The following is a 26856-nucleotide window of genomic DNA, read 5'->3' on the forward strand; positions in this document are numbered from 1 at the left end:
TGTTATCTTTACCATTAGCTTGGATTATGACATCTGCTTTTTCTCAGCTTCTAAATATCCAGAGGGGCTTGGTCCTCAAGGCAATACTGCTCCAACAGTAATAGCAGCTCTCTATTAAATAGCTGGCAGGTTATGGCTCGGTTATGAGTGCCAGTTTGGAGAAAAGTTAAGATCAGCTTGTTCTTTTTCATTTGATTTTATATGTAGTTCACTTTCTTTTCAAAATCTCAACTGCTCCCATGTTGGAAAGACTGACTTTAAAAGTAGACCCAGGAGGTAGCTATTTATTTGATCTGATTTGGGATGATCCCCAGATTCTCTTGCTTGACCATATCTCTGGGTACCAACATGACCTTGTCCATTTGCAACTTTCTTGTAAGTCACTGGGAGAATAGGCAGTGGGGATCTTAATTAGGAGAGAAGGGGAAACGCAAAGAGAGGATAGAGTGTAGAATGCTAGACATGAGCTAAGTTTCACCTAGTTCTTTCCTTGCACATTGGAAGGAGCACAGGCTCTGTAGCCAGACAGATGGGTGGGTGCACAGTCTTACCCACTGCAGAATCGTGGGTATATCACCTCCCTCACTTCTCCAACCTCACATTCTTTCTGCTTTTGTCTACTTTATGGTTTTGTTGGGAAGCTTAAATGACATGATGAGTGCCCAAGAAAGTTTTCTTTCATTCCCCCTGAAAATGAAAACACTATTTGTTATAATCAAGAGTATTTTGTGATTTTAGATGTATGCATTTTAAGACTCATTTTCAGAGTCACAATTTGCATTTGTGGATATATTTTTTAATATACCATTTTTTAATTTCTTTATGATGCATTGTCACTTGCTTTAATACCAGAGCTTTTTTTTTTTAAATAAGGAAATGATAGCTAATGATACAAATGCCATTTTTATTAAAAGATCAATAGCACTCCATTATCATTATACTAAACAAAAATTCTCACTCTACAGTTGTTAATCATGCTAAAACTTCTAAAAATCCAATAAACACATTCACCAGCAGATGACAATATCACTTACATTGATGGCAGTCTATTGCTTGTATTTACCTATAGTCATCTGAAATGAAGTCCAGAATTTGACTTCCACGTATTAGGTATATATGTGAATGTTCACAGACTGAAGTAGAGAAAGCAAGACGATGATTATAATATGGTTGGCATTATGGAAATAGTTGATGAGTTTTACATGTCTATGAGAAAGGAGAAATGATAGTTTTCTTACTTCTTGAGAGGGTGGAGATAAACATGTATCATGTTGAGGGTGAAGTACGAAATACCAGTCTTCTTTGGGGTGATGGGTGGGTGTTAGAATAATCAGCTCAGCATCCCAGCTCTGAGCGATTGCTTCCATCAGAGCTCAGTTTGTCATCATTTTTTATTTTTATTTTTGTCTTTTGTTTTTTTAAGGCCATACCTGTGGCATATGGAGGTTCCCAGGCTAGGGGTGGAATTGGAGCTGTAGCTGCTGGCCTAACCACAGGCACAGCAACACTGGATCCAAGTCTCATCTGTAACCTATACCACAGCTCATGGCATTGCTGGATCCTTAACCCACTGAGCAAGACCAGGTATCAAACCCACATCCTCATGGATACTAGTCGGATTCGTTAACCACTGAACCACAATGGGAACTCCTCATTTTGCCATCTTTAAAACATGAATATAGCAATGGCAACCTTTTTGAAACTTCCAGAGCAATAGTCATTCTTACCAACTTAGGTGCTGATCATTATTCAGACAGCTTCAGCAAAAAAAAAAAAAAAAAAAAAATCTCTTCTACACTTCAGTTTACTGACTTTCTCTTCTTTCCTCTTAAATTGTTTATTGCTGCCCAAGGGCATGCTAGGAAAGTTGACTGTCCTCGGCAATTCCCCAAGTTTATAAGCTGGTGTAGTGGCATTAATCGACCTAGGGTGATATAATCTTTTACAGTGGAATTCTTTAGGTTTTGAAAAGTTTCTCTTTACTCAATGTGATGTGAGTTGTATCATAGAGGATGCCAATAACTCTTATGTATATGCATTGGGATTTCTGTGTTTGATCTATTGACTTCACATTGCTAGAACACTTTGAAAGGAGTTTAAGAAAAATTGAGCCTGTCTGAATTTTCAGTGTAAGTGCAACATCTGTAAAACTTCTCTTCATTGGTCTTTACTACCAAGCTATCCAGACTGTAGCATATCTATTTTCCCCACACTCGCTCACCATAACACTGACTCTTTCACACAAGTGCTCCTCCTATTTTCACTAGAAGAAAAAGATATTTATTTTGATCTATTAAAAATTACAAAAAAACTCACCTGTAATCTGTTCCTCCAGTAGTGTGTAGACAGATGCAATTTTGGTCATGTAAATAAAACTGGATTGGAGGGCAGAAGTGCAGGTACCATAAGTCAAACAAACAGGTCAAATGTCTTTATCAACTAGGTTTTCTTGATATAGCTGGTTCTTTAAAGCAGCAAAAGAATGGACTTAGTATTCTGTTAATATAGAAATGTATTTTTGATTCAGTCAAACACCTGCCAAGTGTAAGATAATAATCACCAAATTTGTTGACTACATAATGTTCTAATTATATTATGTCATTGAATTCTCACCACAACCTACGGAAGTTGTAATTATCCTGATTTTATTGATAATAACAAACTGAGGCACTGAGATATTTGGCAATTTCCTTAATATCACATGCTAATAAGTGACAGAATTGAGATCAAATGTGAGCAGGACTCTAGAGTTTAGTATGTTTAGTATTTAACCCTTATGGTATAGGTAAGTATGTGTATATATAAACACAGACATACACACACACACACACACACACACACATATATATATATATGTATGTGTATTTAAGTGGAAAGGTAGAAAACTGATTTACATAACATCTGAGTAGTCTACATATAATAGACACTTCTAATATAATAACAGTATTTAATAAAACGATGATGTTCCCATCATCACAGAACAAGCACATTTGATAAAGCTTTTAACAATAGTAGTAATTAATAGATAAAAATGCAAGTACAAAAATATCACAGTTGAACCCTTTTTACCTTAAGTAAAGAAGTCAGCTGTAGTAAAGTTTTTTGTGAGCAAGAACTATTTCAGCACGTTATACCCCAAACCTTTTTTATTTATAATATCAAGTTGGTTTAGCAATTTTAGATTGAAAGACAATCATGATATTTAAAGAAAGAAACCCAACATGAAAAAGCAAGAAAAAAAAAATATGAGTGTGCTAATTACCAGCTTCGAGCATCTGCCTTAGCTTCTGCCTGTAACTCTTTTTAATTTTTTTATTTCCTTATTTTAATTTTTAGATTCTTTTGCTATTTCTGACTGACAAGAATTCTATCATACCTGCCAAGTCTGCTCTTTTACTGACTAAAACTAAGTTGAATTAAGTTTTGAATTCTTCCTTCAAGTGATTAGCTTAAAGCCGCTAATTGTGCTATACCATGTTAAATTACCAAATGGAAGGGTTCTGCCATTTGTGATGACTGCTTGTTCTTTTGCATTTCATTCAATTTGGGCAATTTTCCTGGAACTGTCCATTTTGCTCGTTTTGCTGTTTTGGTTGTTCTTTTTTTTTTTTTTTTCCACAATGCTGCTATTTCTGTTATCAACATAATGCTTCATTGTTTAAAAGGACTCTGTTTTCATCCATATTAGATGTCCAAAAGTAGCGGGTATGACCATTGTGATACAACATATAAGTATTTGAGGCTAAGATTTGGATTTAATTCTCTATTAATTGCTGATATAAACTTAATTTCCTGTGGATTAATATGCAGTTTACTCAGAAATTGCTTTTGTCCAATATTCTATAGGCTCTTGTTTTATTATTTTACTATTTAAATTCTGATAATATCAATATTCTCTTCCCCCTTCACTGCCACTTATTGCTATCGATGTAGGAAAAAAGAGGAAGGTGTACTTTGGAAAGGCCTAATTTTCATTATGTCCAACGTGATATTGAACATTACTGAACATCACTATGTTCAATGTGATAAACTACATCCATTGGTGAGTGCTGAAAAGTCATAGGTGTGCCGATAGCTTAGGAAAACAATCTAGGGCAAACCTGGTGAGTTCCACTTGGGCATTCAAGTGCTAAATTGAGCTCAGTAAAGTTGGCCATTTCCCTGCAGCCACAAACTTCTAGCAGATTGTAATAATGCAGGTGTCACCTTAGTTGGAACATTCTCTTTGAATGTCCTCTTCTACACATGTTAGTTTCTATTGACTTTTTATTTAACTTGCTCACAAGGCATAGCAAAACCAGACAAGAATGTTTTTTGCTTTATTCGATTGAAGTTTTCAGGGGAAAGTGTCACCTAAAAGTTGTTAAAATTTGGACATAAGACAGAGAAGGTCCATACTTTACTTTCTAATGGTAATTTATACTTTCTGGTAGAAGAAAATGACAATAAAAAATTAGCCTTGGAGTTCCAGTCATGGTGCAGCGGAAACAAATCCAACTAGTATCCATGAGGATGTGGATTCGATACCTGACCTCATTCAGTGGGTTAAGGATCCAGCAATGCCATGAGCTGTGGCGTAGGTCACAGATGCTGCTTGGATCAGATTTTGCTGTGGCTGTGGCTGGAAGCTATCGCTCTGATTTGATCCCTATACTGGGAAATTCCATATGCTGTGGTTGTGGCCCTAAAAAAGAAAAAGAAAAGAAACAACTAGCCTTAAAGTATACTAAGTACAGAAGCAATTTAGAGAAATATATATATTTCATTATATATAACATATTATATATAACATATAATCACATTGTAATTTTTATGATCCTTTGCTCTGATGTATGCTTTGATGCCATTTATTATTTTCTCCACTCCAGTCTATAGACATTCACAGATATATGAATAGATAATATTTACCTATTATTATTATTAGTATTTGTTATTTTGAATAAAAGAGATGGTTGGCCATTTTAGCAGAACCCAATTGATCTGGTTTTCAGAAAATGGGCTATGTCTTCTGACTTCACTATCAACTCACACTAAATTTTTAAATCTCATTTTCACCCTAGTTTAAAAATTTGTACTCTCTTATTTTACTAGTTAGCCATGCTACTGAGATGACTATACAATATATTATGTGTAAAGTAATTGACTCTAAAGGAAAACAGTTTTATCAATTACTGCATATTACCATCCTATGGTTTTAGTTTTTATACCCTAAACCATTTGTCTAATAAATTTCTTCAAAAATACTAAATATTGGATCTTATGTAAAAGAGGTTTTTTTTTGTTTTTTGTTTTTTGTTTTTTTTCTCTGTTAAAGAGGAGTATTACTGTGGGAATTTCCATGCCTGTGAACTAATACTAAAAATACATTTTATTTTTAATTTGTTTTTATGTCCATGTGATAAGATAGGATATTTTAGGTGATGTCTCAGATTTGACAGGCTATTTTTTTAACTGATTATTTATTGCATCAGCTATATCTTGAGTAAGATTTTACATCGAATCTTTAATATTCTGAGAACCCTCATTGAATTCATTATTTAAACATGTTTTCATAGTTTTGACAAATAATTGTGCATTTTGAAAGGGTAAGAGAAACCTTGAGTCTGGCATGAGCAACGTGCATGTTTCACTTAAAATGTTTTCAGAGTTATGTTCAGATCACTCATAAAATAAATATATATTTTCTTCCTATTGATTCTTATCTCTTTGATAGTTCCAACAATCTTAAGTTGATTTAAAATAACATCTACTCATAATTTGTATGTATGTATGTATCTATTAATAGCCAGGTTTTAATAGATTATCCCTATATCAATATCTGTGATCTCAGCATAGTAGTTTATGTATTTACCTGATGATATTTCTCTTTATTAAGAGCTATTATTAGACCAAATGATATTGTTAGTTAATAAGCTGCCTCCAGTGAGTTTATAATCTACTTTTGAAGATTTGTATAATCTTTTCAAATTTGTATGTGAATATTTCTATTTTTGAAAATTTGCAAATATATAGCTATACATAAGACAGGATGCTTTTAAGGTGCCAATGAAAGGCAGAAACACAAGGCCAGGAAATTTCAGTGGAGGTGAAAACAAAAGCTCAAAGACCTTTGTGTCTGTTATTTTAGGTAAGTATGCATCCCGACTCGTATTTTATGAACAAAATGATGACTCAGATGGTTTAGGTAAATCTCTTTTTCAAGATTTCAGGGGTATCGCACATTGAAGCCGGGATTTAGGTTCAGGACTTTCACAATCCAAGGGCAGCATCTCTCCTTCAATATATCCTAATGCCATGGGGTCCAAGGAAAGAATTAAAAATAAATAAAATAGGAAGACACTTTCAACAATATGTCATAGTTTAGGGAGAGAAGAGAGGGAGAGAATTGAGCAAGTCCACCAAATTTGATGATGGGGAGGTAAAAGCAGGAGGTACGCAGCACGGAAAGGACCAAATGTGTGATGCGAAGGGAAGCAAATGGGTGAGTTCTACTTAGGAAGTGACAGATCATGTTTGCTCTTATTTTGTCACATTTCTGCTATTTTTGTTATATTATTTTTATTATATTTCATTAAAAAATGGGTATCTTCCTATAAGGAAATTAAGTCTGAGAACAGAAATTAAAGTGAACATTATTTACCTGTTTGCTCCATATGTAACAGAGTCACAGTAATTATTGCACGTATGCTAGTAACATCCTCCAATGAAACTGTAAATTCCATTAGGGAAAATTTCAAATACTTTTATTATAAGATTTTCTTAAGAGCTTTGCTTATTTGTGTAAATGAAGAATAGAGTTCGCCATTCTAAAGTAAGTGCCAGTTCTGAAACAGATAATGGCTTCAGTTCTTTATTTACTATACATTTTCTTTGAAATTGACCTTTCATAGAGTAAAAACTCAATATATTTGTATGATAGTATTCCCATTAAATAAATGAAAAAATAGTCTCAGGAGAAAGTGAAAATCAGAATTTCCCAGTCATGCCAAAGAAGGGAAATTGGAGTGGAGGAAAATGCATTGCAATTCCTGGTTGCTCAAGGGACCCACAGCATTATTAACTGGAAAATGTGTAGTCCAAATTATAAACTCTGTGTTGGAAGACACAGGAAATCATCATCACTAGGTTTTCATTATTTAAGTGACTGTATATTTTCTAATTAGCTAGGAAGGCTCTGAATAAACTGTTTTCTAGTCAAAAAAGATTTATCTGTTTTTTGTTATCAAATAGAGATTATATAAACTGGGAGCATTGTAATACTTACATGGACATTATAAACTCTATTGCCTGTTGAGAACAAGCCCAAATTTACCCAGCTTTGATTTTAAAAAATTATGTAAGTTTTCAAAATTGCAAGTTTTTAGAAAAGTTTTTATAGAAATATTCATAAATATGTACGCTGGTAATGAAGGCTCTGATTTAATGAACCAGCAAAGAAGATTAAGGCAAGAAAATCATTATAATATTTATAACACAGAGGTTTGTATTTCTCTGGTAACCTTAAAGGGTGTTTCTATTATAATACAAGGGGAAAATATTCACTATTCTATTTTTATAGATGGTGAAACTGAGTCACACAGAGGTGTGTGTCATATTTTATGTCACATCAGGCAGAGGACAGCAAGAAACCTAGCCTAGGGCTTCTGCCTTCAGTTCTAGTCACTAACCCTTTTCAAAAGCTTCTTTGTAGAGATATGACTTTTAAATCAGACAGCTGGAGATCAGTTCCTCCTTAGCTGTCAAGTTGTGAGCTGCGTGTTTTCCTGCCTGAATTGTTGACCCCACTTAGAGCCGAAGCATTGTAAGAGATGTGCCCTTCTCTAGAACTCTTGTGGGGAAAACATGGGGGCCCGGCAGCGAGAACACCTTGGCAAGTCACCTTTAAAAGACGTAAGCAGAATTTTCAAGGATGTGGAAAGCTAGGATAATAATGTTCTTTTTAAATTTTGCCATATTTTTAAGATGATATATATCTATGTGCATGCATGCATACATGTACATATGTTTTTTTCTTCAAATAAAGTGCAAATGCTTTATTGCCCATGTTAATGCAGATGTGAATTAAAAACTCCTGAAGTGCACAATGAAAATTAAATTTAGGCAAAAGAGTCTGCCTGAGCTATATTACAGAAGCTAGATAATCACCCACTGATCTCCAGCATTTTTTCACCTGCTCATTTGTACCTGAGATGACTTTATATGGGCAGAAACTCCACAAATGCCCTTGGAGATGAGGTAGACATGAGACCTCTCCCCACTAGTATAAGGCAGCAGCTACACCTCCCAACGTGGAGTGAACGCCCATGGGTGGACATTCTCTCCAGCAGACTATTCATGGTTTGTGGAGGCGTACAAGGTCTGGAGGCGCTCATTACTTCACCGTGTGAGTACAGGAACGCTACCGAGAGAGGGAAGAGACTTAGAAGAGCTGAGGTGCCGAGGCCACACTTAGGTGACTTGCCAGTTTTGTTCTGCTGAACTCCTCTTGCTTCTTCTCCTCCTCTTCCTCTTCTTCCTCTCTTGTGCCTTCTCCTTCCCTTTTTTCTCGTCTTCTGGTTTTGCATTTATGAAGCACTTACTACCCGCTTGGCATTGTGCTAAACACTTGACACTTTTATCATTGCATCCGACTAATGAGACTTTTTTCTCTGTAGAGGTGAAGCCTGACTAGATTGAGGCAGTGATATTGGCTCATCTCAGATTGAAGTAGGTAGTTAGGAACTATTTGCATATGTTAAGTAAATACTGATGGTGTAATGGCCATCGCGTGGCTATGTTGGTCTTGCACATACTGCCTCAGCCATACCCACCACCTATCTTTAGCTGATGGACTGGTTTAATTGACCATCCTTTGCTCTAGGTAGCTTGAAGAGTGAACTGCTCATTTAGTTCTCAAGTATGTAGTCATTAATATGAAGTAGATGAGAATTTTTGCTATCATGGATATTAATGTGCATTTATATGTCGTCTGAAAAACCCTCAGTGATAAAGATTTTTGGTTTTTATGTAGGTGGCAATCCTCAAATTAACACAGATTTAGTGTGACATGTTGTCAAGAATTTAATTCTAGAATTTTTCCATGTCCTCCTACAAAAGGCTTCTTAATTTTTCACTTTCTAGAAAAGGCTTATGTTTTTTCATTCAAGAACTAGAAAAATATAGTCAAAAGTTATTCCTATGTATGTTACACTTAGCAAAGAAAAACATCCCATGCAGTATCTATAAGTAGATAGGCTTCAGTTAAGTAATTAATTTTAACAATATTAACAAGATTTAATAGTAATAGTTTCTAGAAATCAGAGAAAGTTATATATTGAAAGTTATACATTTATTGCTTGGACAACATATATGATATTTGGACGAATAGTCTGTGGAAACATGACTTTCTTTAAACAAAGTCGATGGAGAAGTTTTAAAATATAGAACTTCCAAATAAAATTATTTATGACGTAACAAATTTTAAAACATCAAAGAATGCCCATTCAATCTCAGTTTTCTAAGTGAGGCCTTATACAATATATCTTTTTATCTGCTGGAGTTAAATTCTGGATATATAACAAACCTATGTTCATGGGAAAATCTGGGATTTTGCTGACATCCTCTTAATTTTTGAAAAAGAATACACTGTGCATGTGTAAAATTATAAATAAATTTCCTAAGTGAAATAACAGAGGCAATATTCCATAGTATAGCTCAAACCGATCAGGCTAAAGTTACTTTGTTGGTGGAAGCATACTCTCTTTCAGTGTGACAGAACACTTTTTTTGTACACTAATAGACATAACTTATTACTGTGATTAGGTGGTTTCCATTTGTTTTTCATTGCTGCCAAATCAAGCACAGAGAAAGAGAGTCAGAATTTTCAACTAAGAATCAATGAGATACAAAATGTGATTTACTAAGGATCAAAAATGATGATTAACCTAACCTATATTAGGTTATTTCCCCCCTTTTTATTATTTGGTATTCATAGAATATAATTATGATGATATAATCAACAATATATAAATGGACTTGGAGATTGAAAGTTATATAGCAGTATTTCTCGATTATTGAGGTTACTAATGATTGGTAAAAAATGAACTAGGATTCAGAAATTTAAAAATTGCCTACTTAGGAGTTCCCACTGTGGCACAGTGGGCTAAGGATCTGGCATTGTCTCCGCGGTGGCTCAGGTCGCAGCTGCGGCTCAGATTCCGTCTTTGGCCTAGGAACTTCCATATGCCACCACAGGGGCAGTCGGAAAAAAAAAACGCCTACTTAAAAATATGTGCAGTATCAATTTCTCATAAGGTTTTCTTCTTCATTTTGATTTTGTTGTTGCTGTTAATAGCTCTTAAAGTGAGGTATAGTTTTGAATATTTCATCCATTGAAAATCAGCACTTGCACTGTGATAGCATTGTTGCATTAGTACTAAGTGGACCAAGGTTCTGATGGATTATTTTCATACTGGCATGGTTTCACATGAACGTCAGATCTATATATTATTTGCTCTGAACATGAGCAATAAAGATCAAGGTTTTATTTAATTCTTCCGAAGACCTCATTGCTTTACAGAAATAAAGCATGGTACTCTGAAAATTTAAGAGAAAATAGTAGCACTTACCCAATTACCTGGGTTTTTCTAGTTGCTTTCCTAAACGCTACTTCTGCCTTTGAAGTGCTTTTTGCATTTCTCTCAAGGGAAGAGGTAGCAACCTGTCTCCCAGAAAGAAAAGATGAGAAGACAAATAACTTCTCCACTTGATTGCATTATTGTGATTGTAGTATGGTCTTGAACCTGTAAAATGCCAAAAATAATCAGTGAAGCCCTGCAAAACTCAGGGGAGAGGCTGGTGAGGGGTCTTGGGACAGAGCACATACATCTAACTCAGTTCTCTTTCTTTATTAAAGCAGGTGTTATTACTGAACATCAGGGCTAGTGCTTTCCGCAGCTTCTGCCTTTTGGGGGATTTTAAAAAAGAAGATAATAATAAAATTGTAAGCCCATCCCATAATTGTAGGCCAAGTGGAGTGCTCATTTTCACATTAGAGCTTGTGCAATCTGGAGGGAAATTTGTTTAGTATTACTTGTGAGTTGGTGGATCAGATAAAAGGCAGTCAAGTGGAAGAGAGGACTGTGTGAAGCTCGCGGGCTCCCCTGGTAATTGTGATGCTGCAGGCGTTCCTCCAGTCGGTTAATAGATTTCCCCAGCTCCTCTATGCCAGGTGAAAATTTCCTCATTAAGGGGAATTTATTCCATTTCCTTTTATCATTTATTATTGAAGACTAAATGGGAGTGGAGGAAGTTTCAGAGATGACAAGGTAGAATTTTAAACAACAACAACAAAATCTACATCTAAAGTCGAAGAGAAAGAGGAGCGAGGCTTGTGTTGTTTATAAAACTGGAGAACACACGCGAGACTTACTGTGGAAGCTGAGCCATGCTGTCTGGCTGTTAAAGGTTGATGGCAGAGTGTGCAAAAGTCTGATTGTCTGTCCTTAAGACGTTTTTCCCCCCTCTAAAATTTCAGACTGTCATTTTGTGTGGCTAAGTAGAAAGAAACAGGATTATGGAAAGGCCAGCCTCACAGCTATCTAGTGTTTCTTTGTTTTACTGTTTAGATTCTATTGTGCAGTGATGAAAGTGTAACCTTTGAAGATTGTACCCTTGCACTCTGAAAGCAAGGAGAGCTGGTAGGGAAAGGAAAAGTTATATATATAGCGTATTTTAAAGGACATAGTTCTGAAATATGGATTTAACGTGTTGGTGTTCAAAGGAGTAAAGATAAACATAAATGCATTAATGCACACAAATACATATCAAATAACAGAAGGATAATATATTTATTATACAAATTTCAAAACTGTGTGCTTTAGTACAATATGCTCCATTCAGCTGAGCATATTTTTGCACTTGCTATAATGCTCCCTTGATTTACAATATGATATAAATGGAGAATTTCCTATTGAGGCCTCAAAAAAGCAGTTTTGAATTACAAATTCAGCATTTTTCTTTCTTTTAGTAATTATTCTGTTTTGAGTTTGTTCCAAATTAAGGTTTTCATTTTCCTTTGAAAAAACAGAATTATTATAACCCTGTCCCTAAAATAAGCTTTTACCTAGCTTGATTAAAAAAAAAAAATCTCACTCTGATTGAAGTTTTTTTAACCAGGTAGAATGGAGGGCAGCCAATATGAGCAGATAAAGATAAGGAGCATATATCTAAATCGCCACGTTGTTAAATGAGCTTTATGTTCACTTAAGATTATTCATCTTGTATTTGACTCTGAAGAGGTTTAACCTTATCTAAATCACTGGCCCAAAGCTAATGGATCGTGTCTTCAAACTGCCTCTTCTTTTATTTTATTATAACGGAATTCAAAATAAAATGTTGTATCAGAACAAGTAGAGAATAAAGCGAATTTTCTTCTGTGTGTAATGATGTGCCAGTCAACCTGTTATGAGAAGTAACGGAGAGAGTGAATGAGGGAAATGTGGAAAGCAGCCACTTGTTGGTGTTAGGGGTACTCCACGGAATTAGCGCCACACCGAATATGGGAAGGGATCTAACTTGTCTGTGTCTTTGTAATTGCCATGGTGGGTCAGAATCAACATCTGTTTTCTCAGTGAGGAGGACTGCAAAGTGCTTTGCACTAATTCATGAACACACCTAAAGTGTAGAAATTAATAGAGAGGCTATGAAAGAAATACTATGGAAGATAAATCACTTTGAACTTCATAGGAACATACCTACCTAATATCTTCAAGTTAAGATAGATGAACATGAATGTGTTCATATGCTCTTCCAATTTAATACACCCTGATTTTTAAGAAGTTTAAAATTATCATATCATGCAATTGATTTAGTTATTTGAATATTGAGCAAGAGTTAAAACGTTTTTTTGGTTCCCCAAGAAAATATTCTGAAAATCAGCTTGTAAGCTTAAAACATGCACTCTGCAGGTCTAGCTTGAAGCATCTGTTTTGGAACTCTCACCTGGTATGATTTGAGGGGGTGCCTATGGAGAAAGAGTTTTCACCCCCATTCTGAAATTCTGTCATGCATTATTCATTATTTTGTGTTACTGTTGCTTTTCTCAGCATATCCTTTAAATAATGAAAACTCTGAGGTGGGGATGCTGTGGGGAACAGTAATGACTGAGTTAGGCTTAGCTATCTTTTGCCACTGGAGCTGAGCAAAAATTAATTCCATTTACTTTTGTATGCATAAGGCCAATACTATCAATCAGCTTTCCTTTTTCTTTTCCTTTTTGAAATGTGTTTGTTGGTAAGAGTCTAATTTTTTTTGGTGGGTGGAGGAGGAGAACTTTGTGTATTTTCTGGAGATGTCTCTATATGTTCTAGTGGACTCTTTCGATCGAAAAGAATAAGAGGAATTATGCATATTTCAGCAATAGAAAAGACTGCATTACTGAATGTGGACAAAACAAATGCAAATTTACTACATCCCTAATAGAAATGTGAGGAATCTAAATGGTTTCTCTCTTTTTGTTTGTTTAACACCATTATTTATAATTTTTATTTAAAGCAATGTAATAGCCTTTGAATAATTTACTGATCCTCCAGTCTTCCATATAAGAAGAAATAAAAATAAATCATTCAAAAAAAAAAAAAAAACACACCAAAAAAGCTAAAGATAAACACATACTTCTGGTTCTATTTGGACTTGGGAAACTTGCATTTGTGCTAGTCCAAAGCCGTAATTAAAGGTGTGTTGCTTCTTTTCAAGGCATGTTTCTTGTGTATCTGAACTATTGCTGTTCAGGGTTAGGTTTTAGTCATTTTAGTTAGTGTGGCTGTTGATGTAGTAATATAATATAGGTTTTTTGCCTCATATAGTTTTCTGTAATAATAAAGAAATGTCTTATTGAAGATGTATTTATTTTTGCTTGTTTTTCCTTTTATTGTCATCCCACAATGACGGGAAAATGTTTTCGCAGATAAATCTGTGAGTAAGAATTGGCTCAATGCTATATGTACAGTGTTTCTCTACCTTAACTCAAGCTTCATATATATGTTTTTAATAAAATTGCAGATCACAGAGAAAATGTGTAGCCTTTCCATACACAGGTAAACATTAATATGTTTAGCCTTTCCATACACAGGTAATCACTAAAATGATTTAAAAACTTCCACAAAACTTAAAAGATGTTTATTTAAAAAGAAAATCATCCAAAGTCTTAATTTAGGAAAACAGTTTATTTGTCAAACACTTCTGCTTTGAGACTGAGTACACACTTGCACATAAACAAGTAAGCAATTGGTTTAGGAACTAGTCTTGGCAAGGAAGTGTAGAAAAGTGCATTTCTTTTTTTTTTTTTTTTTTCTTTTGTCTTTTTTTTGTTGTTGTTGTTGTTGCTATTTCTTGGGCCGCTCCCCCGGCATATGGAGGTTCCCAGGAGCTGTAGCCACCGGCCTACGCCAGAGCCACAGCAACGCGGGATCCGAGCCGCGTCTGCAACCTACACCACAGCTCACGGCAACGCCAGATCGTTAACCCACTGAGCAAGGGCAGGGACCGAACCCGCAACCTCATGGTTCCTAGTCGGATTCGTTAACCACTGCGCCACGACGGGAACTCCAGAAAAGTGCATTTCTAAACAAATAGCAACAACAACAAAAAACCCTTCCTCTGCTTTTGTCTCAAACATGTCCTTTTTTTGCAAAACTAAAGGCAAATACCATCAATTCGAGTATTTCAAGAGCCCTCAAAAACTCAGCAACCACCTGTTGGGTAAAGAAAGCCTTCCAGACTTACTGTGTTCAGGAATTTGACAGGAAAATATGTTGCTCTGGGAGAATGCTTATCATATACTTGGGAAGATTAGGAAATCAAAATGGAAGAGAAAAAATTAAATTAATTAGGAGAAATAATAGATTTGAGAAACAGGAGGTATAGCAAATTGACTAGAAAGAGCTGTAGCTGTAAAAATCCAAACTAATATGATATCAAAAAGCCAGAGATCTAGCTATTAAATATACCAGCTTGATTCTCTCTTCTGTAAACTCAGAATTTGAATTAATTAAATTAAGCAGATTGAAGGATAGAATGAACAAAATGCAGTAGACTCAAGTACCTTCTGTTAGCAGAATTTCAATGAAAATATTTTATTTATTATTATAATCTTCTGAGAATACCCTATTATATTTTAATTTCATTGTATTGACCATCAAACTGTTATAACTGAATTTTATTGTATTGACTTGAAATAGCTTGGCCACAATATTTAGTTAGAGATACTTTTATAGCAGTATTTAATTCTTCTGTACCTTGTCCCTTGGCAAATTATTTTGTATGCATTTTGGATTCTAGTGATAAACTGATTTCAGTAACTTCTCTCTTTTCTGTAAAGTAAAAAGCTCTAGAGTTACCGTTTCCTTCATTCATGTAATAAATATTTATTGAATGCTGTCTGTGAGCCAGACAATGTGTTAGGCTTTGGAAATTATGTAGTAAATGAACCAAATGTATTCTTTGCCCTTATGGATCTTGAATGTAGCAGGAAAAAAGTCTGGCTGTTAAATAAAAGCTTAGAAACATTGAAAATATCAGGAGATAATTACATGCTTAAAGTATGGTTTCAGCTATGCTCTGGGCTCCAAGCAAAAGAGTCAGTTAAGAGCCCAGGAAGATCCATGTGAGGTAGGGCAGAGTGAGAAGACTTCAAGGATAACCTTGACTTTAGGTATCTATGAAGCATGGCTGGGAGTCGGAGAGAAGCTGAGTAGGTAACAGGAATGTCAAAGACATCACAGGTGAGAGAAATAACATGAATGCTGTCTACACTATGGAAATGAGCATGGTGAAAGTGAGGAGACAAGTCTGGCTTCAGTGTAAAATAATTATAACACCACAAAACTATCCTCTCCACACAGGCAGATCTGTGACATTAGTATATAGAGACAGTTAATGGGGAGGAGATCCAGTCTGATGCAATGTTGGGGATGCCTAGGTCAAGAAATTCTCAAAGCTCATAAAAATCTGGAGCACAGGTCTGATACTGGAGAAGGAACTGTGTATTTGGAAATCATCGACTAGTTATCCTACTGGAGCCAGTAACAGTGGCAAAATTTAGGAAGGGAGAGAAAGTAGCCAGATGTAAGCAGGTAACAGGATAGAGCCTTGGAGAAAAAGCAGTAAATTTTAATAAAGTAAGATGAGAAGCAACTTACTAGAAGCCAGCAGAAAATATCTTTTTAAAGAATGCAACATCAGAAGGGTCATATGATGACAGGTTGAAAGGATAAAAATTGAGAAAGAGCTTCTGGATTTAAGGGGTCCTGAGAATTTTTGAAAGAGCAAATTCATTAGGACAGTTGGTACAGAAGCCACTTTTTAGAAAATAAGAGAAGAGGGTACATGGAGTGTGGAAGTGGGAAACCGTATGTTTGAGAAAGTCACATTTCAAACATACGGTAGACTTTGTAGAGTCTAGAAGATTTAATGGATTATGGGTTATTTGTGTATTTTTAAGACAGGAGACCTAAGTATGTTGAGGTTGGAAAATAAAGAGCCTTTAGTGACTTTGAAATTGAATAGTTCACTGTTTCTTACTGTGTTTGGTCTAAACTTGTATCTCTCTCTTTCATTAAATCCTAGTGAGTCCATTACAGAAGAAACCCTGAAAAAGGCAAAGGAGATTGGGTTCTCAGACAAGCAGATTTCAAAATGCCTCAGATTGACTGAGGCCCAGACAAGGGAACTGAGGTTAAAGAAGAACATTCATCCCTGGGTTAAACAGGTAAAGAAGTAAAGGAGGTTTTCTTTCTTCCCAGGATTCCTCAGGTAAAATGTAGGCACAACACATAGAGTCATTTTCAATAAAAAAGAATGGAATTTGAAAGTGATTTTCCTTGTCCAATTGATGCCCATGACATCACCTTTTTTATTCAGCAAAGGATTGATTTATGCTTAAAAGGGAAAGGATGAAGGAGCACTTAGGATATCAAGGGAAGAGTGAAAACATAATTTTCTTGGCCTAAATGAAAAAAAAAAATCAAAATGACTTCTCCTCTACTTTGACCCATGTGAAAATACATCTGTAGTGAGAGACATCCTTAGTGTAATATAAGGATTTGAAATGCCCTAGCGTAGTGGCTGACCCTCTTGAAAAGAATAGTTATCTCTTTCAGCACTAACTTTTTACAGGGTAATACTTTATTTTAAGTGTGCCATCATTATGGTTCATTTAGTATTCATTGTGATAGGGTTGGACATAATGAGTTCATCTAGTATTCATGACAATCACACAAGAACTTTCATAGGTGTACCATTGTGATTTTTTTTTTTTTTTTTTTAGCACACCTTTACTAGAAGAGCTGCTTTGGCTTAAAGTACCACCAACTGGTTTTTGTCCTTTAAAATCATTGACTTTTCCCCATGTGCTCAGGGGGCACACGCATACCCTTAGGTCTCAGGCTTGATGCTGAATATTTTCTACTCAGCAATTATTCTCTTTCTTCTTTCTCACCTGCCTTACATTAGCTTGCCCTGTTGGCCCTGAATTCTTGCTCACTAAGCTGAGCTCCTGGCCCTGGAGAGCTAAATTGATTAACTTTTCCCAAATATGTTCAGTGAGATCTTGTTCCCTTCCCCTCTTCCCAGTGCTTTGTGGTATTTGTGTCATCCCATTGCTCAGTGCCATAGGTAACAAATCCTATGCATTAATTTGCAAACAAAAGACATCCTTACACATAGATAATTTTACTCCAATTTTAGATTTTATTTGCAGGTGCTTTAGACAGCTGACTGAGTAAGTTTTTCTGGGGACCAGCTGACTCTGTGATCACTTTGTTGCGTTCATGAGAGGTACTACTGTAATGATCCAGTGCTTTGGAATGTGTATCATCACTTTTACCCAAGGGATAACTAGATCATATCATTGTTTTTTCCTCTCCTCTCACTTTTAGAATTAGAAAGTAATTGGATTGTACATACCTTTTTCTTGTCTTTGTATTTGACATTTATAGGCATTAAAGGAATATGAGTACAGAACAAAAAAATCCATAAGCATTCTTGAAAAAACTATAACAAAGGAAGTGAAATCCTTATGTATGTATGTGTGTATTTATTTGTTTACATACTTTATTTATGTATTTATTTTCTTTTGCAGATTGATACACTGGCTGCAGAATACCCATCAGTAACAAACTACCTCTATGTTACCTATAATGGTCAGGTAGGAACTGCCAAACATCTGTTCATAGAAAGCTCTAGATTTAATAAATGATCCACATGGGGAAATATATATTTTGTGTACCTTTGGTTTTCTAGTGATCTTGATAACAAAACTGATATCATGTGGGTCAAATATGATAATGTATTTCTGTGTTCAGACTTTTAAGAACTACCTTAAGATGATGAAATCAAACAAGTGAAAAGCAAAGACAGTGGTTATATGAACAAACAGTTGTGCTGTGTTCTTATGACTAGTTAAAAATATTGAATAATTTTTTATGAATAATTAGAACTTATATAGTATTTTATCCTTATGGGTTCCCAGAAACTAATGGAGGATGCATGTCAACAAGGGAAAGAATCAGAATGACACATACTGAGACAGGACATATGGTTCACTTAGAGGGAAGACTAATGTAATAATTTATACATCTTCTATTTTTTTCCTCCAGGAGCATGACATCAACTTTGATGAACATGGAATGATGGTGCTGGGCTGTGGTCCATATCACATTGGTAAAGTGATGACTCGTATCTGCATAGGACTTTACAGTTAATATAGTACTTTTCACACATATTAATTCCATTATTCTAAGAACCATGTGAAGTAACTGCTGTCATAATAAATACTTTGAAAATTAGGAAATAGAGGTTCAGAGAGATGATGCCCAAACTTATACAGCTATTAAGTGGTAGAAGTGGGATTCAAATATGGGTCTCAATTGAAAATTCCATCTTCTAATTCACCATGTCATTCCTTTTTCATTTTCATCCTCATCAACTAAATTGAGCTTCTTACTGGGGCTGGGGAATGAATTACATTTTGATTTAGTCTCTTCTATCATAGTTCTTCACAATGAAATGTATTTGCTCAAGAACTTTATACATCAGCCAGGAATTGTATTTGTAGGCCCAGTGTCTGACCTCACATATGACTTTTGTTGACATCAGATGCAAAGAGATCTTCTCATTGGTGCACAGGCAGAGTATCCCATAATTTAATTAAAACACTCTCACCAGAAGTTATTACATTTCTCTCCTAGTCACTTAAAATTAGGCATTTAATAATAAATCAAGATCTATTATAGTTACAAAGTATATATTTAAATAGACAATGATATTTCTTAAGAAGTATTCTTAACATTTAGTCTTTGCAAGGTATTCTAATGTGGAAATGAAATACATGATTTAAATATATATAGTCTTTGTTACTTAAAGAAGAGGCTATTTTAGCTTTTACAATTAACCTAGTGCTTCAGGATACACTAGTTTACCAATTTTGGCCAAATCTTGAAGTAGGCCAGAAGTGTTTATAAGTATAAACTTTGCCATTTCAGTTATCTTATAGGTAAATGACCTCAACGTTTTCACCAGAATCTACTCTTCTTTTCTCTAGACCTTCCTTCCTCTTCAAATTTTACGTCATTTATGTAACAATTCTGCATTACTTTAGGGCCTAGGAAAGATTAACAGAGCTAATAATCAAGTGTGTACTTGATAGTAAGATTTAACATGCTACTGTATTTGGATAACTTATTATTCTGACAAGAATTTTTAGGAGACAAAGTCCTTAATGCAAAGGATTAGTACAAATCCCAGAACTTTCAGTTCTATGGCATCCCAGTAGAGGTGATATTTTGAGGCCTTTAGGTCATTGCTATACTTCACATTACTTCCTAGAAGGTCACTCACTCTGCATGGGGTGGCCTTGCCAAGCTTAAAAAGATATCCTTGGAAAGGCCAGGACTTTCCAATCAATCAAGATATGTCAGAGCTATAAGGCCCCTCAGGGATCATTGGGTTTGGCCCTCCACTTGGAAGGACTGAAACAAGAACTTAAGTATTCTGATTGCCAACTTAACTGTTACTTTTGTGCACTGAGGTCAATATGTTCACTTTGAGTTTCTTTTCAGTAAATGAGGTTTTTGTTTTTTTTTTTTTTAAATCAATGCAGTTATCTCCCATTAACTTTGAGGTTCTGAATGCTTCAATATGGAGATTACCTCTTATAGAAATTAGCAAATAAAGCAAGTCAACTTGTCATTGTTTAATTAGTCCTTGTTTTTCCTGCTAATAATCTAGGGTGCCTCATGGATCTAACATTTATATTTTGAATTTAAAAAAATTGAATTGAAAGGGCATTAGCTCCCACAGACTGGACTGATGGGCAGTATATTTCTGCTTCTCTTTGTGTTGTAACTTCAGGCTTCTCTTCCCTCTTTCTGCAATCTTGTTGTCTCTGCAGGCAGCAGTGTGGAATTTGATTGGTGTGCTGTATCCAGTATCCGCACACTGCGTCAACTTGGCAAGAAGACAGTGGTAGTGAATTGCAACCCTGAGACCGTGAGCACAGACTTTGATGAGTGTGACAAACTGTACTTTGAAGAGTTGTCTTTGGAGAGAATCCTAGACATCTACCATCAGGAGGTAAAAAAAGGAAATAAACAGAGAAGAATATATGCAGTAGATACTTTATATATGTGTATTCATGTATGTAGATTTATATTGTAATTCCCCTTAGGAGAAAGAGCTGCCAGTGTTTTCCATTGTCTAATTTTGTAGTGAAACTCTAAAAATTAAAAAAAAAATTACCTCAGCCTTAGATTCTTGAGGCACTGGCACAGAGTGATTATTTTTCATATAAAATTCACTTTTTCTTTCTAAGCATTCCAGCTATACTGAAAATTCTTCTTGGTAAAATGTGCCAGACACTTATTAACTAGTATAAGACAGCCCCAATAAATATTTTGCAAAGTGATTTAATTTGTCCTCTAGACATATGATAAGCAGTCTCTCTTTAGTTCATGTGCCGTTGAGGTTTAATGATGACTGGTTCTCAGCAGAGACAAATCTGTTGTTCACAAAGGGCCAGTTAATTCTTTGTGCTATCAGATGAAGCCATTAGTCCTCAATTTAAGATCAATGAGTTCATTCTGAATGATGTTGGTACCTTTGGAGAGCTTTCTCTTAAGTAACTCTGCCACCTCCACCCTGATACTACTGCGTGTATCAATAATTCACTGTGGATTCATGATCCAGGGTTACTATAAGTCTGTAGAATAAGTTATCTTACTTATCTTATAAAAAAAATAACTACTTGAAAATTTTGAAGTGATGTCCAGTAATTGTGCCTTTTGATGTCATTATAGATAATTTCCTACTACAAAGAATCATCCCTATGTGCAAAATATAGTCACTTAAGGAAAAAAAAAATACTGCCATGAAGCTACAACTCTTAAATTCTTGACTTGAAATTCATTGGGAGTTCCTGTCAAGGATCAGTGGTTAATGAACCTGACCAGTATCCATGAGGACAGGGGTTTGATCCCTGCCTTACTCAGTGAGTTAAGGATCTGGCGTTGCCATGAGCTGTGGTGTAGGTCGCAGATGTAGTTTGGATCTAGCATTGCTGTGGCTGTGGCGTAGGCTGGCAGCTATAGCTCCTATTTGACCCCTAGCCTGGGAACTTCCAAATGCTGTGGGTGATGCCCTGAAAAGAAAAATAAATAAATAAATTAATTAATTAATTAAAATTGGTACCCATGATATAATATGTGAAAAATTATATAATTGCTTAAAAAATTTTTTTTGGTCTTTTTTTTTTTTTTTAGGTCTGCATCTGTGGCATGTGGATATTCCCAGGCTAGGGGTCCAATCAGATCTGTAGCCACTGGCCTGCGCTACAGCCACAGCAACTCGAGAGTCAAGCCACGTCTGTGACCTACACAACAGCTAATGGCAATGCCGGATCCCCAACCCACTGAGCAAGGCTAGGGATCAAACCGGCGTCTCATGTATACTAGTCAGTTTCATTAACCACTGAGCCACCATGGGAATTCCACTTGCTTTAAAAATATTAACAAGCATTGCAAGCAATAGCAGCAGGCATTTTACGTATAATTATTTCCCCATGAAATGGTTTACAGAAATATGGAAAACTTCTACCACTGCATTTGGACACAGCTACACATGGACGTTAATGAGGTCCTTTTACTATAACTGAATTCAGTATGATAGAAATAAATTTGGCCCTTATTTGAAGCTAATTGGCATGTATAGTGATTCTACATATAATAAGGTAATTTTAAATGTTATTTTGGAGAGTATAAGAACAATATGCCGTTGATGCATTCTCTATCTCACAGGAAATGTTATATATCATATGCACAGATCATACACATATGTACCTATACGTGTGTGTTTCCTTGTATAAGTTTGCATGTTTCTTCTCTGGAGAAACTGCTTTTCAGGAGTTCTCTCTTGTAACGGATGTGCCTCCACCTTCAGAAGACTGCCCTTATCCGACCTTGGTTGCCCCTAGTGATGCTGAAGGCACTGAGGCATTCAGTAGTATATTTGCAGAAAATTGGAAGCACGTCTAAACTTATTTAAAAGCACACATTTGAGTCACTTAGAAGGGCAATGAGATTTCCCAAGGATACGTAGCTACATGGGATGATAGAAAATATGATCGGTCCCTTGGTCCAGCTCTCTTGGTCTAGTTCAAGACGAAAGCTGTTTCCATGGCATCAAAGAAACACCTCTAAAGACAACATTAAGGGGAAGTCAGAAAAGTGACATGCCCTGTGAGGAAAACAGGCTGATTTGGAGGCAGGTCTTGATCAGAAGCTCAGTGAAAGGGGATGCTAGAAATGCTGAAATCTCCTTCCCACTTTTTATATTTTTTAATAGAAAATGTAATAGTGGTATACCCTTTTGGCTGCAGATATTTTTTATGCTTTATAAAGAGCAACTCTTTAAACTGAAGTCATTTATTCCTTATGATTGTGTTCATGAGTTTTGCCTCCTGAGGAGAGATTTGCATTTTTATTTTTTATGTTTTGGTGTGTGAGTATGGGGAAGAGTCAAGAAAGTGAGAAGTTGGTGTCTGCCATCTATGAGGTTTTGATGAATGATATTTTGCCTTGTTCACAGTTTTCCTTATGATACTCCTTATAGGGGAAAAGATGTTGTTATTTTGAGGTATATAGCTGAAAATCATTACATTGTTTATAGAAATTCCAACACTGTGTTTCTGTTTTATTAGACCTATCATTAGATCTATTTCCTGGGGATGACTTATGCCATAATCTTTATAGACTACAACAATGGATAAGAATCACACAGGTCCTCTGTTAGCTTCACACTTTCCCTTTCCCCGTTCTTTCTTTGGAGACTCATGGTTTGAAAAGTTACATAAACAAACAACATTAATTTCCTTTTACTTCCAAGCCCTGCTTAGGACCCATTTCTTTTCTTTCTTTCTTTTGTTCATTCGTTCGTTCGTTCGTCTGTCTGTCCTTCCTTCCTTCCTTCCTTCTTTCCTTCCTCTCTCTCTCTTCGTTCCTTCCTCTTCCTTCCTTCCTTCCTACCTTTCTTGTAGTCTTTTTAGGGCCACGTTCGAGGCATATGGATTTTCCCAGGCTAGGGGTCCAATTGGAACTATTGCTGCCAGCCTACACCACAGCCACAGCAACGCAGGATTTGAGCTGTGTCTGTGACCTACATCTCAGCTCAACGAAACACTGGATCCTTAACCCACTGAACAAGGGCAGGGATCGAACCTGTGTAGGACTCATTTCTTAATTCTTTTAGTATTTTTTCATTAAAAAACAGACTGAGTATGCAACATATTTGACAACTTATGATGTCCCTATCTGGTTTGAGTCCTGATTATGTAATTTTTCCTGCTTTTACAATGTATAATTTACTAGAATGTACCCCATAAAGATGTACTTTGATTAATGATTTAATTCTGTTTTTAACAACTGAACACAAGTATATATAGACAATTGTACCTCTGTACCACAACTTGAGTTAAATGAAGGAAAGAGTGACAGACGTTAATTAGGGATAAGCAAAACCCATCAGGAAATGCATGACTCTAAACTAGAATTGGAATTCATTTTTCTAGCATTTGATTTAATTGTAATTAAATATAATCTTAAGATTTTGTCTCAAATGTTAAAAATCTTTTACTAAAATTTGAATGACTTAATATAATGTGTGATCAATCTCACCGACAGATGTATAAATAGTGGAGGTTTGTAAATTACAGCAAATACATGAAATTACAAAAATCAGGGCTATTATTTAATGAAGTAAATGGTATTTCTGTTAGTAATACAAATTTTCTCACAAATTGCAGTCTGTCTGTAATACAGAATTTAATTTGTCTATAAAAATAAAGACTGACCAAAGTGATTAGCATCTAAGAGAAATTGAGAGGTTCTCAAATAAATTGGAAGTATGTTATTTTAATTCCTCACTGGCAAAAATAAATTTGTGATGTTATTTCAGCTTAAAGATGATCTTCTGTGTTGTGATACCTTAGCTTAGTGAGATCAAGTTTAAAAAACTAGGAAACCAAGCTGGGTAAAAATACTACAAACAGGGAGTTCCTGTTGGGGCGCAGTGGAAACAAATCCAACTAATATCCATGATGATGTGGGTCTGATCCCCCTGGCCTTGCTCAATGGGTTGAGGATCCGGCGCTGGCGTTGCTGTGAGCTGTAGTGTAGGTTGCAGACAGGGCTTGATATCCCATGTTACTGTGGCTGTAGTATAGGCCAGCAGCTGTACCTCTGATTTGACCCCTAGCCTGGGAACTTCCATATGCTGCAGGTGCGGCCCTAAAAAGCTAGAAACAAAACAAAACAGAGCAAAAAACTACAAACAAATCTAGGTAAGATCAGTGCAACTCTGGGACTCAAAAGGAATTATTTTAGACCTAAAGCATTTAAAAGTCTGTGAAACAAATCTGAATTTCAGAACATTTTATTTCAGTAAGTTACTTGAAACTATTTAAGTGTATGTGATTATGAAATGATAATAATTTATCTGTGTGAGATACCAGGTTCTCTTCCTTAAGTCCCTACAAGTTCTGTGTTTGGAGTTGTGGCCAATTTAAGATAAAATTCTTCCGCAAAATTCTATTAACTTCATCCCACAAATATGTTCTCTTTACTGAGTTCCCTTTGCTGTACAGGCAAAGCCTACCCTAGACCACCGCACCATTACTCTAAGACATCACTATGGATGTGACTTGTCTTCCAAGTGATGGTCTTATATTTCTGAAAGTCAACGATGAGAATAGGGTTTTGCGGCGAAAGTTTTACTTTTTACCACTTTCCAGAAAAAAATGTTTTAGAAATAGCTCTTCTCCTATCCTCTAAGAGTCACCACCTTTGAAACTGGCCAGAATAAAAAAAGTTAGCTTTAGATTCAAAGACTTGGTGTATTAGTTAAGCATAGCTGCTTTATAATATGTAGAATTGAATTCAAGTAATTCTGTATTTGCTAGATAAGAAATATAGGCAAGTCATTTTACCTTCACCAAGTCTCAGTTTCTTTTTTTTTTCTTTCTTTTATTTATTTATTTTTCTTTCTTTTATTTATTTTTTTTTTTTTGGTCTTTTTATGTCCGCACCCATGACATATGGAGGTTCCCAAGCGGTTAGGGGTTGAATTGGAGCTGTAGCTGCCAGCCTAGGCTACAGCCACAGCAATGTGGGGTCCGAGCCACATCTGTGACCCTACACCACAGCTCATGGCAATGCTGGATCCTTAACCCACTGAGTGAGGCCAGGGATGAAACCTGCATCCTCATGGATCCTAGTAGGGTTCGTTAATCACTGAGCCATGACGGGAACGCTTTTCTTTTTTTTTTTTTTTGAAGTCTCAGTTTCTTTAGCTGCAAAGTGGGAATAGTAATAACTGCCTCAGAGTGATACCATGAAGATCGAATCACAGTCTAGGCTGTGTAGTAATGCATTTAATAAATAGTAGCAGCTTATGTTATCGTTGCTTTTAAAGTTGTTAATTCATTGAAAAATAAAAATCAATTCCATAGAGTTATTTTTGGAAAATATTGGTATATTTATTAACAACTTTTTATTCGACTTCAAGCTCCTTTTCAATTTAACTGACCCTAATGTTTGCTCATACGTGGCTACTTCTCCCTTAATTTTAGAATTTATTTTGAGGTCTTTCATATAAAAGACTTTTTGTATGTATGTGAGGAATTAGTTTTTAGGCCTCTAAAGTATGAATGTGGATAATAAACTAAAAATAATAAGCAAATAAAAATGTTATTACTTAAGATAATAATTCTTATTAAAAGTTTTTCAAAAAATGGATACTGACCATAAATAATGATGATAAAAGCAGCCGAAGTATACTTATAAATACACAGAAATGTGAGCTGTTATTTTCCATACTGTTTCCAATGCATTTAAACACTTAGTTACACTGTGTTTACTTAGTCAGTACATAATTTCTTCTATTGGAGAGAAATTAGCTTCTTCCCTTTTAAAAATATTTCAGAATAATTTCAAATAATGGCAGAATACATTTGGAACATGTCTATTACCTCAGCACATTTGTTGTTCATTAGGGGGTCATTAAGGCAAACAAATTGAGCCAAAATCAATGGCCTATAAGATATTGTAGTATTTTCTAATATTAATAATAGTGTCTTATTTATACACATAAATTATAACACCTTTAATAGTTATTATTTGATCTATATACACAGGAACCTTATGAAATATGCAGGTATTATTAACCTAATTTTACAGACAAGATTGAACCTCAGGGGGAATTTCACAGAAGGAACCAATAGGGGAGGGACTTCCAACTCCAAATTCAATTCCCCACCATCCCCTATTGTCT

General features: G+C 35.4%; 2 protein-coding genes across 12 annotated transcripts in view; one reads left to right on the forward strand and one right to left on the reverse strand.

The window, feature by feature from the left end:
• KANSL1L (KAT8 regulatory NSL complex subunit 1 like) overlaps positions 1-26856 on the reverse strand; it is a 579301-nt gene that overhangs the window by 545017 nt on the left and 7428 nt on the right. The window lies entirely within an intron of this gene.
• Positions 1-26856, forward strand: part of CPS1 (carbamoyl-phosphate synthase 1) — a 308550-nt gene that overhangs the window by 252782 nt on the left and 28912 nt on the right. For all 11 annotated transcript variants that reach the window (XM_084998960.1, XM_084998953.1, XM_084998959.1 and 8 more), the window contains 4 exons: positions 16606-16747; positions 18119-18184; positions 18636-18699; positions 20429-20610. In XM_084998960.1, coding sequence (XP_084855086.1) covers positions 16606-16747; positions 18119-18184; positions 18636-18699; positions 20429-20610 — 454 coding nt within the window. The remainder of the gene's footprint in view (positions 1-16605; positions 16748-18118; positions 18185-18635; positions 18700-20428; positions 20611-26856) is intronic.

The sequence above is a fragment of the Sus scrofa genome, chromosome 15, assembly GCF_054392235.1.
Source record: "Sus scrofa isolate SSC_HxYL_T2T_F1_AM1 chromosome 15, Sscrofa_HxYL_maternal_Yorkshire_Landrace_v2.0, whole genome shotgun sequence".
Lineage (NCBI taxonomy): Eukaryota > Metazoa > Chordata > Mammalia > Artiodactyla > Suidae > Sus > Sus scrofa.